This window comes from Caloenas nicobarica, chromosome 1, assembly GCF_036013445.1.
Source record: "Caloenas nicobarica isolate bCalNic1 chromosome 1, bCalNic1.hap1, whole genome shotgun sequence".
In the NCBI taxonomy this organism is placed as follows: Eukaryota; Metazoa; Chordata; class Aves; order Columbiformes; family Columbidae; genus Caloenas; species Caloenas nicobarica.
In genome coordinates this window covers 69,966,192-69,983,042 of record NC_088245.1, presented here as the reverse complement: position 1 = coordinate 69,983,042, position 16,851 = coordinate 69,966,192, and the positions used below count along the sequence as shown (strand labels likewise).

Genomic DNA, 16,851 nt, shown 5'->3' with positions numbered 1-16,851 from the left:
ACCGAAGCCCGCTAGGCACAAAAGGCGTTGCTAAGTGGATGCTTATTTCCCCCCCCACTTTGTATTTTTTTCCTCTTCCCCCCCCCCCTTTTTTGTCTCTCCCTTCCCCCCCTTCACTACTTCTTCGGATGAGAGCGCGGGTTCACTCGCGCCGCGCCCGCCGCTCCGCTCCCGCCGCCGCCGCTCCGCCCCGCTCCGCTCCCCGCGGGAGGCTGCGCGGGTCGGGTGCGGAGCCGTCCCGCATCGGGCATGGCTTAGCGGGCGGCCGGGACAGAAGATGAGTTTCCCCGCGGAGGACGGCGTGGGCAGCCTCTGCCACAAGGCGCTACAGATCATCTCGGAGCTATGCCTGGGCGGACAGGTGGAGAGGGAGAAGTGCGCCGGCATCTTTCCCCTGGAGACCGCCCGTCAGGGCATCGGTGGCACAGGTACCCGTACCAGCCCCGCCGCCCCCGGTCCCGGCCGCTGCCCCGCCGCCGCGCTCGTCCTGCCGCCACCGCGGGGCGGGCAGCGCCGGCGTGGGCGGCCGGAGAGCGCAACTTTTTCCTTTGCTTTCCCTGCGTGCGGAGGGGGCGGAGGGGGGGCAGGCACACAGCCCGCTTTAAAATCGTCTCCCTTTCGGAGCTCGCGAAGACTCCCGCGACCGGGAAGCAGCGAGGGAAGCACCGGGACCGCTGAGCCGCCGTCGCCGTCACAGGGTGACCCCCAACGCTGGGGTGGGGACCAGCGCCCTGGGGGCGAAGCGGGGAGACGTGGAGCCGCGGGCAGGGGTGCAGGCGGGTGGACGGGGAGCACCGAGAGGCTCCGAGGGGAGAGAAATCGCCGCCGACGTGCGATCCCCGCCGTCGGCTGGAGCCCCGCCGCCGGAGGCGGCCCCTTGTCCCTCGCAGCTCGCTCGTTTGCCTCCCGCAGCTGCGCTTCAGCACAGTTTTCCCCGCGGTGGGAGTTTTCCTTTATGCAAAGCTCGGACCCACTCTGTTGCATGTGTTTGTGGGGTCGTGTGTGCGGGGAGCGAAGGAGAGGGCTGCGTTTGCTGCTCTTGTCACGGGTGGGAAGCATTTCTGTGCGACGGGCGCGCGGCGCGTGGTTTTCAGCCGGTCACTCTCTTCTCCCCAGCCGTCGTTCTGTGTTTGGCGTGTGGCGCTGGCGGCCCCGAGCACAGGGCTGGTGGCGCCTTGTGCGGAGGTGCGGCGAGGCTGGCGGAGGGGAGGACGGGCAGCTGCCGCCACAGGTCGGGGCGCAGCCCGAGCTCGGGGCACAGCCAAGCCGTGGCTTAGAGTATCCGTGCGATGAAACTTGACAGAGCCCCCGTGGCCCTTTCTGAGCGGGGTCTGAGATATTTTACATCCTTGCCGTTAATCGCTGAGGACGGCAGGAGAGCTTTCTGACAGCCGGTAGGAACCCGTGGAGTCAGAGCAGCCCTCTGGTCCGGTCCAGCACTCGTCCAGGAGAGCTGAGGGGGAGTGAGGGAGGAGGGAATTTAAATATTCCGAAGGCAGAAAAAATTGTCGGGATCCAAACTATGATTTGGCTTCCTAACGGTGGTATCTTTGGTCACCGATTTCTGGATTGGCAGGATCTTTCGGGATCGGCTCTGCCCTGTTGCGTTGCTCTGTGCAGTACACTCTGGACCCCTTGCTTTCCACGGTACTTGTTTTTAGGACAGGGCTAGAAAATTAGTCCAAGGTCTGTGCTTAATTTCTTCCAGAATGGATTGGTAGCCTATTCTGTCTGTCCATAAATGCAAATAGACAGCTTGCATTGTGGTCAGCAAATAACAAGCGTACAGTGCAAATTAAATAAATTAACACCAAGTCATGAAAAGCAGCAGGTCCTCAGCATGTGCCCCAGCTGCCACCGCCGCAGCTGTTACTTTTGTTGTTGTTGTTCTCTTACTGCCCACAGATTTTACTGGAAATTCCAGGGTATTTGTAGTACCTCAGAACAAATAACTGTTGTCTGAAAGAGCAGCGATTCTTCCTTCAGATTCCAGTACCTTCACGGTTCTCCCAGAGCTTTGCGCTTGAAGCGGGCGCTGAGTTTCCAGCTGCTGAAGGCAGGCGCGTCCCGGAGCGGCAGCGCAGGCCGGGGGGGGCGACTCTGCCCAACCCGGCTCGGCCCGGCCCGATGGGGCTTGGTCCGCCACGGGCGCCCCTTCCCCCGCCAGCCCCGCCGCCGGGGCAGCAGGGTGCGGGGATGGCGGGGGTCCTAGCGTACTTCCACCAGCACGGATCCTGGAGTTGCGCTTAGTAATGCAAACTACGGAGTATATTCCGGTCGCACACTGTGTTAGTTCTTTTGGTCCGAACCGTGGAAGGTTGCATGAAAATAAAACCATCTTGCAGAGCCTGGGAAATTCGGCTCTGAAAAGAATAGTTTCTCTATATGACTTTTAGAGAGTACTGTGCAGGGAGTCAGTATTAGGTGTCATATAAAAACAAAGTGGATATATTAACAGGTGGGATGTGAAGGATACAAAAATGTCCCACGAGGTAAATCAAGGTTTGCTGTTTGTGATGTCTGAATCTTCAGCATTTGCCTTGATATTGCACTGTGTACAGTAACAGGGTCTTCTTTTCAGACATTTCTTCAAAGTCAACCATCTTCCTGTTTTTTCATTTGTAAACCCTGACTAACTTGCAAATGTTGGATTAGAAAAAAACCTGATCATTAACAGACCAGGGGCTTCAACCACTGGGTCCCACATCTCAGCTGAGTTCCTAAATCTCATCTCTTCCTCCATAAAAGGAAACTACTATTAGATGATCAGTGTCAACTTTATTGGCACACATATTAAATTAAACATTAATAACACTGCCAGTGAGCATATATTAACACTTTCTGGTTCCAGACAAGGAACAGACACACTGTCATTGTTGATGACAACCTTTTAATATGTGAACACTTGGATAGACAAGACATAAATATCAGTCACATGAATTTTATGAATTGTAAGATTGTAAACAGTGTCTACACTGAGACAAATGTGGTCATTGAAAGGTGAAGCATCCCATCTCTTCTGCTCTTCAAATGCACAAAAAGTTCATTATCATCACTATGGATAAAGTTAATGTTGTCCACAGTGTTGAACATCCATAGTTCCTATTCATTAAAGGTAGAAACATTAAGTGTTCTCCATCATCATTCTGAGAGTGAAGCCATAAATGTTCATATTTTCTTGAAATATCTGTGTCTCATAAATAGAGTTATAGCATTTGGTGTGAGAGTCCTTATCATGCTGCCATATCCTTCTGTGGCTGAGTAAATTCTGCACAGTTCTAGTGTCGTGTTGCTGTAGCTGTAATGTAGAGAGGAGGAATGGCTAATTTAGCCCTATCGGTTTTGCTGTATCTCCCAAATGATGATACGGGAAGCACTTTCCCAGCATATGCCCACAGTGGGTGACATGCCATCATGGAATCAGTTCAGTTACTTGCTCCCTGGAGCTTCAGCTATAGCAGTGTATTGGGAATTAGCTCCTGCAACAAGCACTGAAGTGTGTGGAGAAGAAACTACTGTAGTAAGAGTAAGAAGATACCTGAGTTGTGAGGAGGACTTCTGGAAGATGTGGAGAAGATAAAAGACTGTGAGAAGTTTATTACAGAATAATGGTTTATTATTGTATGTTGTTATGTTATAGAATCACAGGTAAAACTTCAGTGAAAATCCAAAAAGTAAATAGTCCAGGAGGTAGTATAAAGAAGACAGAAAATAATAGTTTGCCATATTGGGATAGCATGTTCTCTCTTTAAATGGTGGGTTCATTCAATTTTCCACATCTCAAAAAGAAAATACCTAAAAGTGTCACAAAGGTAGCATAAGTAAAAATCACTAATGGGATTTCATTGGAGGAAAGAAGTCTAAAAGATGAGGAGACTCATATTTGGAAAGCAAAGAACAGTGCAAGAAACACTTCAGAAAGTAAAAGAATATATGATAAAAAGGCAAGTAGACCTTTTATATTTAATACAAGAATAAAAACATGCTTTGGAAGTCGAAAACATTTAAAAAGGCAGCTAGAACTGCTGTGATACGGTTGTGTTGCTGGGTGTGACAATTGCTTTCTGTTCAGCTAGACCATGAAAAGCAGCCAAGCTCCTCACAGGAATCAGCTACCTGAGACAAAAGATATACCACCCAATCACAGGCTCAAAGCAAAATATGAGACAATATTAACCTTGTGACCCAAGAAGTTTTACTGGCAAGCAGAAAGGCTGAGTACTGATTTTTTTTTATAGTGTAGGTGTCTAGGTATGACAAAGAAGCATAACAGGCATTACAGAATCAAACACAAAGAAGAGAGAGCCAGAGACACAATCAGAACCAAAAAATTATGAGTATGGGTTTGGTAAGGCAGAGTACAACAAAATGAAGCAACAAAGCAGAAAGGAGAGCTATTCAGGTTTGCTGCTAACAATAAAAAATAACCTCCATGTGTTTGATTCCTCTTATTCTCTTATTGGACATTATTTATGGACAAATAGGATAACATCAAATAAATACCCGATTCTTCAGTAGTTTCCTCTCAGTGACACCACCACCACCTTAGGACCCTCAATTAACGTTCACTGCTTGGGTCAAGAAGGGGTAATCATATTTAGTGCAGTGGATAATTAATCTATGGAACTCACAGCAAAGTGTCTTGGTGAGATAAATTGTTTTGTAAATTTCTAAGAGCTTAAGACAATTAGTGAAGATACGACATCTGCTGTTATATTTTCTGCCCTGGTAATTACAAGGACTGTTAATTCTCTCATCTCAGCGGAATGCTCAAGAGAAAAAATTAGGAAGCTATTTACATTTATGGCACCTTTATATAGTTATATGACTATGTGAGCTTTCTTCTGAAGGGTATAACTTATTTTTGGCAAAATGCTGAATTAGATGTGCAACTGTTTTGTTTGTTTGTTTTACACCTCCTTTATTTCCAGTAGATCTGTGCAAAATTATTAAGATGTTTGTCAAATAATAGGATGAGTTCAGGTGGAAAATGAATGGGAGCTCAATGGGCAATATTGCACCTAACAAAATTTATGTCTAATCCAAATAAATTATTTTCTAGAAATGTCCAAAATTCATCTATGCAGCTCGGTTATATCTGTATTTTGGTCGAGGTTATCTGATTAACGAAGGACTCTAATTCGTTTTTGGCAGTTAAGCATCCCTCCTCATTTTCAATGGAACCAAGCACATCAAAGTCCCAGTTGGGAGTATTTCCGAAGGTTAAGCCAATTGCATAGTGTAATGAGAGAAGCTTCAGCATCCTGCTCTAGGGACACATACTTAAAATTCTTTGTATGTCCTCTGCAAATGGTGGGCACTTTCAGCTATCTTTGCTTTTTTTTTTAAGGCCTGCTGGTCCTGCAGGACTTCACTATCTCATTATCAATTCTCATGGGGAACTGATGTTTATAACAGAGCTGGGAACCCAGTTGCGTCCCTGCCAGGAGGGCATATTTCAGCCCTCTAGAGTAACGAGAGAGTTCTAGAGAGTGATGTTCTCTTTTGCTTGTCAGACAATGAATTATTTAAAGTTGACCATACAAAGGGCTTCAGCTTCTACAGGACTGTTTTATATTAATCTAAATATTTTACTCATAATTATTTTATTCAAAAACCTAGCAAGTTTGTAACCCTACTCCTCATTGACAGTTTACTACGGAAGTATAGAGGGAGTAAGAAAACACTGGAGCATCCAGTATATGGACGTTCTGTAATACAATCTCTCACTGTTCCCTAAAGAGTAATGTCGTGGGTCCTCCTGCTGTAGTTGACATTAGTGTCCCGTTGACTGTCATCTGCTTCCCTGACAGCTCTCAACCTCCTGATGGCAGCTGATGGTTTACATTTAGTCTTGGTTCCTTTAAACACACACACACAGAGTATAAGCTGTAGGTATACTTACACTACCTGGATACATTTAGGAAGGAGAAAGGACAGATTTACCCAGTCATGTACTTGAAAGTTCTTCTCAACTGTGCCAAAGCAAGCATGAGAGGGACCAGAAATGGCTTGAAGGGATGTGAAGACTATTGTCATCAGTGTAGGACTGTCATACAAGGAAGGAACATTTTTCTTCATGAGAAAGTAACTGTTGTGTGAAACAATTGAGCGTTCTGTTACAGAAAAATGTGATAAAATTAAATAATAAACATCTGAACAGTTCACGGACTGATTGAATTATTTATGATATAGCTCATCACCTGGTCAGAACAAAGTTATTACCAGAGAGAAATACTGGGTTCTTTGGGGGGGGAAAGTAACGGGTTACTGAAAAATGTGCTTTACAAAACCAGTGTTAACAAACTGTGAAAATAAGAAATACATTAATTCAGCAGTGTAAAGGAAGAACAGAGGGGTAAACATAGCACAGAGACCAGATTTATTTACGGTAAATGTGAAGACAGTCACAACAATGCAGAAGTGCTCAACATGCAGACAGGAGTGATACATAGTAAAAGCAAGAGTCTTATGAGATAATCTTCGTCCATACACATTTTGCAAAGAAATACAGCTGAAAAATACGGAAGTGGTCATAGCAGTTGGAGGACAAATCTGTAATGATGAAGATAAAGAGACACTTTTTTACTGGGTCTCGTCATATGTGTGAGATGTTTGTTATATAATACTGGGTAAGAATAAACATAACAATGACAATTCAAAAATGACAATTCAAAAATGACACTTGAGCTGTGTGAACCCTGTTACAGCCATGGCATGCTTATGATTAATGGCAGCCCAGTGGGCTTATGGTCTGTTTTCATTTCGTTTTCTTGTCTGAAAGAGGATTATGAGGCTTTCTTGCAGACGGTTACAGAGACATCCTCACAAGCATGAGAGCAGCATGGGACCAAGCCCAAAGCTGTTTGTTTAATGGAAGGCAAGCCGGGCATACATGGGTTGAGCTGAGATAGGAGCTATCTCCTATTGAAATTAAGTGAGAGCTGACAAGTAGGAAAGTGGGTAGGCCAGAAAAAGCCTTGGAAGTGGAGTCAAATAATTTATATGTGGTGTGTTAAAGAGGAGAGGCCAATGTTCAGTGCAACATCTTTTGCTTCTTACACTGCACGCAAAACATGATGGCCCAGTCAGGTAAATGTCAGAGCCATCTCCTTCAGCTACATACAGCACATAAATAATGTACTGAGACTCATGAATACATAGCTGTTGTGGCAAATTCCTTCAGATTTCTAGATAACAGGAGGTCATGTGGTCTAGAAGAAGACTAATAAACTTTGGGGAAATACCTGGCATCTGCTGTACACCACATAAGCTAAAGTCCCGTACCTGGAGTTTGAAATGGCAAAAGATGGCATTCCATTTGTGGTTGGACAGATATAGATTATCAGATGCATTAATAAATAATATAACTTAGATAAAATGGTTTTGACAAGAGATTAACAATTTTATATTCTGTAATCATGTCGTAAATCACAGTGATATCTGACTTCATTTGATCCCTTGACCCTCAGGAAACATGCTAACATAGAGCTCTGTTAGCATTAAAAGTGATATACCAGCCAGTAGTGGCTGTTTTGAACAAATTCAGACATCAGACTGAATTAATAGCATAGGAGGGAACACATTCACAATTGACCTATAGTCGAAGATTTGAGGAAGATCTTCAAAGTATGAAGGAGATCCTGTTCAAAGAACAGGAGAGGAGATCACACATAGGCTTCTAAGTGAAAGGCTATTTTTGCCATTTGAAATTTAAGTCAGGTGTTTTGACAGGTTCAGGTTATGAGAGAAAATACAAGACTCTGCACCTGTTGCTTTCTGAGGCACACTAAAGCATTATATCACCATCTTAAAGGATTTGGATGAGACAAAGGTAGTAGTGAAAGATCTGGTAATGCTGAATAAAAGTGAGCACCAGTGACTTTTTGTGTTCTTTAAATTTCCCCAAGGAAAACTGAGCAGCAGAAATGATGGGTTGGACCAACCAGTTCATACACATGGGGACAAGGGAGATTTATCAGACTCAGACCTTTTAAAATTGATAGAGTTCCTGCTTCCCTCCACATCCTAGAAAATCAGAGACATATTAATTTATCTGATTGAGCTGAGAAGAGGTCCCTCTAGAGTGGTTGCAATGGAATGGGTGAAGTTCCTTATGGCTGATCAACAAGAGAACAAATTAAAAGTTAAACAAAAAATATGTCTGAAAAAAGTTAGAGAGACGTACTTTAAATGTTTAAGAGAATCAAGATCAGATATAGACCAAGAGGTGGGTTGAAAGGGAATATAACCCTTTTTTTTTTTTTTTGTTCCTAAGCATTCCTTTCACCCTGTTCCTTTTCTAGCAAGAGTACATTCTCTTTAGCATGGTCCACATCAGACACGTGCTTGCCCCTTATACACATGGGCAGCTACATCATGGCAGTATCTGGTCTCTTTCTCCATTCAAGATCATGGGTTTGTGGACTATGTCTTTCCAAAGTTAAGTATCAAGGGGCATATTGTCTCAGGGCACTGACTAAAATGTAAATGAACTTAGTTTGGTTTGGAAATGGAAGTCTGCCAATGTGCATGTTTGCAAATGGATTCATGTGCAGAACTTTTCTAATGCAAGTTTCAAGCACCAAATTGTTGGAAGTCATAGTACAGAAACCATTGTTTAAAACATTGCCCAGCATCCAGGAAAAAAAAAAAAAAAGGGGGGGGGGATGTTTCTGAAGTACTTGCCAAATATGAAAGACTGGCTGTCAAGGGGTCTCTTACGGTGGAAATATTTCTGAGGATTTATGTAAAAAATGCAGGGATAAGATTTTCAGGTAGATAGAATTCGCAAACTTCCCAATTAGACATGCCTTGTCCAAAATTGCCCAAAATCTCCTATCTTCAAAGAGTAGTTTTAAACAGAAAACCATGAGGAAATAGGATACATTCTTTCAGTTATGAAATTTTATCAAGACTATGAAGATGATATTAAGGACAGAGGTCAGTGAAGGAATATCACCAGGTATTAAATGGTAACTCCTTTGTAGTCAGTGGAAGATTTTCCACTGATCAGAAGAAGAGAAAGTGAGAAAGAAGATTTTCTTCACATTCCTGAGTTTACCCAGCATGTGAACAGGAATGGCAAAAGCATAATGCTACATGTCCAGATTAATATTCAGAAAGATGTCCTGTTTGTGGAAACGTAGCATTGAAGACAAGCTACAATTACCAGTTCAGAAAAAGAGTTGTCAAACAACTGCTTGTAGTTCAAGATTATTTTTCTTTTCCTTTGTACCAGAGACGAGTGAGAACATTGTTTACAATGTTGGCAATTAAAATCCCAGCAGAGTGAGTGTATCTCCTTTTGCCTCTAAAAACTCAAGCAGTCTTTGAATTTGTTACTAGTTCTGCATCTTTAAGTCATACTTGCATCTGTAAAGTGCAACCTTGGTCTGATGACACATCCATCTTTCAGTACCCATTTTCCTTCCCAAGCAAGTTTCTTTGACAAGGAAGTGAAGAAAATCCTAGTCTGCACAACTGTCAGTGTTTTGTATTCTTAAGCCAAATTTCCTATAAAAAGGTAATATAAGAGACATATCCAATCTAACGTGCAAAGCACCTGGGAAGCTCGGTTTGACTGCTCTTCTGCAGATGATTGCAGTCTTCACATAACAGCAAATCTCATGCAATTTCTCAATTGAGTAACTGTCAGAAGTGAGGAAATGAAGCAATATGCTTTTTATGTCAACTTATATGGCATACTAATTGCTTCTTAGCAATTATGGCAGTAAATATGATTAATTATTTTTTAAATTAACTATTTTTTAAACCAAATTCCTGGCAACTACAATTATTTCGTGTTTAAGTATTTGTTGTATTATGAAGTGCAATATATGAGGTTGTTTAATTTATTAGCAAAATAGCAAAAATGAAGACTGTAATTTGTACAACTCTTTGTAGAATTAGCTTCTACATTTTTGCTCTTGAGACTTCAAATGTTTCATGTGTGGGTTTTTTTAGGGCTATAAAACATACATTTTTGGTAAAGATTTTGAGTCTGACTTTGAATTTGAAATAGTTTAATGGAAATATAGAAAAATATCTTAGAGAATGTTGAAATACAGGAGTAGGTGTTGAAAAGAAACACCAAGTTATCTGAAGGCTTGAAAAAAGCCTTGCAGTGAAAAACTTAGAATAAGATCACCTAGAAATGCTTTGATGGAATGTTTTTCAGCTGATAGTATCTATTTATCAATTTGAAACTCTGCTGGAAGGGATCAAGTTTCGTATTTCTGGGTTTGAAAGGTTTCTAGCAGTTTCAAAGTTGTTAAAACACCCTGTTTCAACATTTTCTAAATGAAAAACAAAATAAAATTTTCAGATCTAAAAGCCTTCCTCTCAAAGTGTAACCCAATTATGCCAGCCATCTCTAAAATGAGCTGATAATGTTGTAAATGACTCACAATTGCATTTCCTTTTTTTTTTTAAATTTCTGGTAGATCACCAACATTTTCGAGAGTTCCACATATTGTCAGGCTTTGAGAATGGAAAAATATTTTTGTCCAGCTTGACTGAAAATTCAGCTTGTTCAATTTATCCAAAAAAGTTCCTTCAGTGGGGCATACCTTTGTATTATTAGATTAAATTCACTTATGACTATTCTCTGGCACTGAGACCAACTGGCATGTAAGAGCCTCTCTCCATGCTATTAAAGCCTGTCACCTGCTGAAACAGAAGGGCCACAACCAAACCGCCTGTTGAGAATGATCACTGACCTGCTCTAATACCTGATCTCTGCCCAGGAATTGACTGGAAGAGTATGAACTGGCCCAGTTTAAAACCATTCCAGGGACTGGTATAGGTGATTGAGTTTCAAGTCCTGGATTTGTTTCCTGGAACTGTTCAGTTTATTTGTATTTTACATAGGCATGTCTTATGAAGCCTATCGTGAAAGAAGCAATGACTGTAAATTAGAGCTACAAAAACAAAAATCAGAAATACAAATGTGCAACAAGGTGATTAGCCATTGAAACAAGTTGTAAACTCAGCATCTGTTAATGTCTTCTCTTGTTGTCAAGATCAGACAATCTGCTAAAGAACATGCACAAGCCAAATAAAAAATCCTGGGCTCAGGAAGGATATCAGTGTAAAGAGCAGATTAAACCAAATAGCCTAATAAACCCTACTGGGCATACATTGTTTGCTTCTTGTGTTGCATTGTTATTAGATGTAATCATGCATCCATTTGTTGTATGGAAGCATCTTAAATCAGAATTTGCCATATGAATTTCTCATTAAGCTGACATGCATATTCCAAGGGCTACATTTTGTTATTTAACTACCAGCAGAAAAGGAAGACACCTTTCTCAGGACTGTCAGGAAAAGGTCAAGGAGGCACACTTCTGTTCAAGGCAGGGCAGCAGCTTGTGTCAAACTCTTTAAATCAAGAAGCACATTCTCTGCCAATTCCCCTATGACACTGGCCAGGACATAGATGAAGTGAGATTGAGCAGAACTGTATCTATCAAATCTCCAGCCTACGAACATTTTCCATTTGCTCTTGCTAATTCTCACATATTCTCATGTTGAATGGGCCTTAAGCTCAGTGTTTGTTACTGAGAGATATGTCTGGATATCATATATTAACAAAGAAAATGCTCCCAAATTTTCTACTGGAATCTTCATCTTTCAAAGGGACCTGTGAGCTACATACTCTTCCATGGAGCTAATACACACCTAGAGGACTATTTTTCTTCCTGTGATCCTTTAGAAAAAATATGCTCAAACTCTCATTGCATTTTTCCATTGGTTCAGTTTAGTAGCCTGTAGCCTGGAGCTATGGATACAGAATATTAGCTGTTAAACTGTCAAAACTTGTTGTACCAAGCAGCAGCAACCATTGCTTAAGGGACATTTAAGCAGAATTTATTGAATACTTTTAAAGCACACAAAAGGCTCTTTTCAAAAGGAAAGAGATGTTTTTAGTTATATTTTATAGTATTACATGATACTGGAAAAATCAAACTGAAACATGTCACATAGAATAAAACTCCTAATTAGGGCTCAACTGGCATTTCTGGTGATCTACCATCTCCTAAAATACAAGTCTGCTCACAGAATTTGGTTGATATGAAATCTCTTCTCCTGTCTTTGGCAGTGCTATTGGATATGCTAACTAATTGTGGCAGAAAAAGTCACATACAGGGCAGCAGGGGTAGCTAAGTGTACAATATGGTCTTTGTACAACTCAGGGCATTGTATAGTGTACTCTGAAGTCAGCTGCATTGTCACAGAAGAATTTTAGATACTGATGTGTATGTGCTGTCTTCGTCTAACACAATCTTGGTCCAGAGCTTAAGATTTAACCCTAGAAATTTCTTATTTATGACAGACTATGTCCTATCCCTATTTATGTAACTTAAACATTAGGTTCTAACATGTTTCTGAAGCAGTTATCACCTAAACAAAAGTTTGGCAAGTCCTGAAGAAATTTGTGTCAGCCTAGCAGTTTAGAACTGGTCAGTCTGCATGTGCACTTATAGAAAATGTTGATTGTGGTTTAGCTTTTTCAGCAAGATGTGCTCCTGAGTGGACACCCTTTGACAACAGTGTCTGGATGTATCTGGACCATTTGGGTAGTCCCTTACTTCCTGAGAAGTCTGACTGAGTGCATGGCTGGTGGCACAGACACTGGCCCCTGGCCTGAACAACAATATATGGAGTATTTGTGAAACAGGTATTAGAGAATGCTAACATTTTAAAGGTACAGGCTTAGATATTTAAAAGAAAAAAAAGAAAAAATTAAATAGGACTTTAAAGGTCTACGCAAGATAATGCTCAAAATGCTTCTCTCTTCTTACCTGTGTCATTTTTTTTTTTCTCTCCATGTTTGTCTGTCATGATGATCTTTGTTTCTAATTCCTCGCAGACATCTCAGTCAGTCTATTAGCAGTAGTCGTCAGCTTCTGTGGGCTCGCCTTGCTGGTAGTATCCCTTTTTGTCTTTTGGAAGTTGTGTTGGCCCTGCTGGAGAAGCAAACCTCTTGCTTCCAATGCCAGTAATGTCCCTCAGAGCAACTCCAGCGCTCCTACGGAGGTTTTTGAGACCAGTGAGAAAAAAGAAGTTAAAGAAAATGAGAAACCTACAACAAAGGTACTTGAAGCTGCGTTGAAAATTAGCCACACTTCACCTGATATACCAGCAGAGGTCCAGAACGCGCTGAAAGAGCATCTGATCAGACATGCACGCATGCAGAGGCAGATCACTGAGCCCACATCGTCCTCAAGGTAAGCCGGGGCACTCACACTTGTGGCACATTTTCTGGGAACAGGTAGAGACAGAACACTGCTGAAAATTTCCAGAATCCTGGTTTATGCACTGACTTCTTAGCAGTTATGGGAGAAACAGCAGTCAAGTGAAGGTGAAGCCTCAGTGTCCTTTGAACAGAATATTCTGAAACATACCATGTACTTCCAGTTACATAATTATTTTAACATATGAACATCAAATCTATGTCTCCTGCTACTTTGTAAATACATATGTTGCTACTCCAAGCAGTTCCATTTTAGGTTTTGTGTAGAGGAAAATCTATTTCAGTGTTATTTTTAAAGTACTGCAAGTCTGGCTTTTCACAGAGATATATTTAACAGATAGAGCAGTTACTTTTGCAGATGGAAGTTTCCCTCTCCACTAAATAAATGACAGATTTGTTGTTGATGGCACATTTCTTTAAGACATGGTTTGCCACTTATAAAGGAATTAAAATCCCAGTCTAAGAATGCAAATCCTTATGGACTGATCTTGAAGTAGTACAGATTTTATATAAATCCTTAAATAAATTACAAGCATGTAGTATTGCTGAAGTGATTTCTTCTGTATTAAAGTGGAGGACACAGTCTTTGATTTTGACTGAGGTACTGGTTTATATTGATAAGTAGTGAAGATATGTGCAGTGACCTATAGTTTCAAACGAGGTTTTCTTCAAATACTGTCAGCAAATTCAATGCATGGAAAACAAACAGTGAACTGTAAGGTCACTTTCTACATCAGAAAAAAAAAATGTTGGGGGAATGTTTTATAAACAAAGTATGGGACAATGAAGGCTAAAGGAGGCACCTGAAGTGAGTGTTGCATAATGCCATACATAAGAATACAAACACTGTTTGGGAAGTAGCTTTTCCTCAGTAAAACGTTTGCTAAATGAACACACGCCACCAAAGTGGGGGAGGGGAAAGGCAAAAAAGCTCTAGTTTATACTAATTGTTGGAGGCGCAAAATTGGAGAAGACACATGCTTTACATTTAGTGGGCACATACCTTGCTGCCCTCTGTGAGTCCCTAAGGTGGTGTTTTGCCAGCTCAGTGCCCTCATGGTGGTAGCAAGTGCTGAAAGGCTTTTTCCCAGATGTTTCAACAGTGTGTAACAGCCAAGGGGCAACCACAGGAGGCTCCCAAAAATGAGAGTACTACAACCAGGGGAGGTCTGACTTCAGCAGCTGAACCATCTCCTGAATTATGAGACTGTACAGCTGGATTTAAGCCACATTTTCCTGGCTGTGCCTGGCTCCAGCCACTGTATCCATCTGCTGAGAGAGGGAGCACAGTATCCAAGCCGCTCCAAGGACCAGTTCCAAAATCCTGGGAAGACAACTTTGAAATTGTAGCTGTTATACTAAACACAGAGGGATTAAAATTGATATAGCTTGGCATGACAAGGATATTACACACAACTTGCTATTACCTAATAGGATATTAATTGGAGGAGTTTTGTCCATCGCGTACAGGTAAATCTGTAGGTAGTCAGACTGTCTGACTTCCTGAACAGACAGGAGAAATAGCTGGCTGCTAAATGGGCTTGAATACTCCCTGTGGTACTATAGGGGAAGAAAGAAGTTCCAGGGACATGATCCAGAGCTGCTTCAGGCTGTGAAAGCATTCCCACAGACCTCTAGAGTGATTTGGACTGTGATCCAAATGCATATAAAATATTCATGAAGCCAAGGGCAGTTTTACAAAATTAAAACCTGCCATCAATTCTGCTCTTTCTGCATATGTTGGTAACTTTGTAAGGGAGCTTTTTCTTTTTATTCTCTCATCAGTGTTAAATCTCTCCTCAGAAGGACAGTTCCTTTGCTTTGAGTAACCCTGGTTGTCCCACCTTATCCAATTTGGGTGTTCGGAGACATCACCTTCCTTTACAGTTTGCTGAAAAACTCTATACCATTGCTATAAAACATGTTAGAATTAGATGTGTCTTAAAAATTACCCAGAAACAGTCCTTTCTGTGTTTGTTAATACATTTTTTCTGTACCTGTGCCAGCCTTAAGTGAATTAATCTTCCCACAGCCCATATTAGTTATTACTGTCGAGAATATCATGTAGGAGATGAAGGCTGGACATTTAGACCCGCTTTCTGGATTAGTCCTCCTCCTTTGTGTCACAGAATATTGGATCACAAAATGACTAAAAACTGTCTCTAGTGTCCTTCCTTGGGGACCTCTAAATAAAAGAGAGCCATCAGCAGTCACAGAGGTAGCATAGCTTTCTCTTGTACAGTCTTCGACATTGCTTTGTTGTACTCGGAAGTCCTGAGTGACCCAAATGCACTATCTCCTAACTGTATTCAGTTGACAAAGGATCTAAGAGAAATATTTGCTGTTTGAATTGTCTCCTCTACACTGATCTCACCTGAGCTGGGTCAAAGAAAAAGATGTAATCAATTCTGTGATGGGTTCTTGCAGCCATCAGCTCTTAATAAAAGGAATTAAATCATATTTAGTTATTGTAATTGAAGCATAAGGACTTTAAGAAACTATTCAGAGCAATAATAAAATGTGCCTGATCACTTTTTATGGACTGTGTATTTAATATAGAGATATGTGTAGGGAAATGATGAATTTCTGCTTAATTAGAACTATACAATTTTCATAGTCCCTAATAATATGAAAAGACTTGCTTGATAAAAAAAACCAAACGAAACCAACAAACAAAAAAACCCACAGCAAACCCAACTCTTTAGTCCTTGATCCCAATGAACCAGTAAGCTATGATAGAAGTCCTATATCAATCGTGTTCATTTACAAAAAATTTATGTTCTATATTATTGAGAACTACCCTTCCCAATACATTTTGAAAGTATTCTGTAATATAGTTTATTTCTTCTATGATATTCCTTCCTTCAGATGTTCATCTGTATTTTCAAAGGACTTTCTTTTTGCTCTTTAGCATTAGGTGGGAGAGGAGCTTGTTGTTCAGGTCTGCAAAGAGTAAGTCCGTTCCCAAGAGGCACGAGGGCAAAAATGAGTTGCTTAGGAATGTTAAGGTTAAAGAAAAACAAACCAGTCTGTTGACCTTAGTGACTGCAGGAAGGAGACAGCAGCCTCTATTCTGTTTAAATACCACAAGTGCTGGTGTCCATTCCTGGATTTGGTTGAAAAGATTGGTTTAATGTCATTCAGGAAAGCTGTACGAGAGCCACCCCTCGTAATTCTCAAGTCATGTCGTAAATCAGCATCCTATCCTTTTCTTTTGTCTTACATATGGCAGCCTTACTGAGTTAGAAATCAGCTTGGTACTATCATTATTATTTTGCAAGTGCAATTTTATATTATAATAGAAAATTACATACAGATTTACTGCCAGTCAAAATGCATATGTTCTAAGTTATTGAAGGCATGTCTGTTATAGGACTGCTATAACAACAGCCAGAGGGATAGGAGAGCCAACAGGGACAGAGGAACCTGAAGTTGCACACGTTGGTAGCTTTGCAGCATTTTCACAACCTGGTTGCCTGACATCCTTGTACTTCATTACCACAGTCATTAATTCCTTTGTCACTGCAGAACAAAGGAAGATAAATATGTTGCCATGACAGCAATGAAGCATCTTAATAATTAACAGAACAATT

At 41.3% G+C, this 16,851-nt stretch overlaps 1 protein-coding gene across 1 annotated transcript in view; it reads left to right on the top strand.

Moving 5' to 3' along the window:
• The first annotated feature begins 277 nt into the window (after positions 1-277).
• SYT10 (synaptotagmin 10) overlaps positions 278-16,851 on the top strand; it is a 35,164-nt gene continuing 18,590 nt past the window's right edge. Inside the window, exons 1-2 of the mRNA XM_065644498.1 lie at positions 278-428; positions 12,875-13,232. Coding sequence (XP_065500570.1) covers positions 278-428; positions 12,875-13,232 — 509 coding nt within the window. The remainder of the gene's footprint in view (positions 429-12,874; positions 13,233-16,851) is intronic.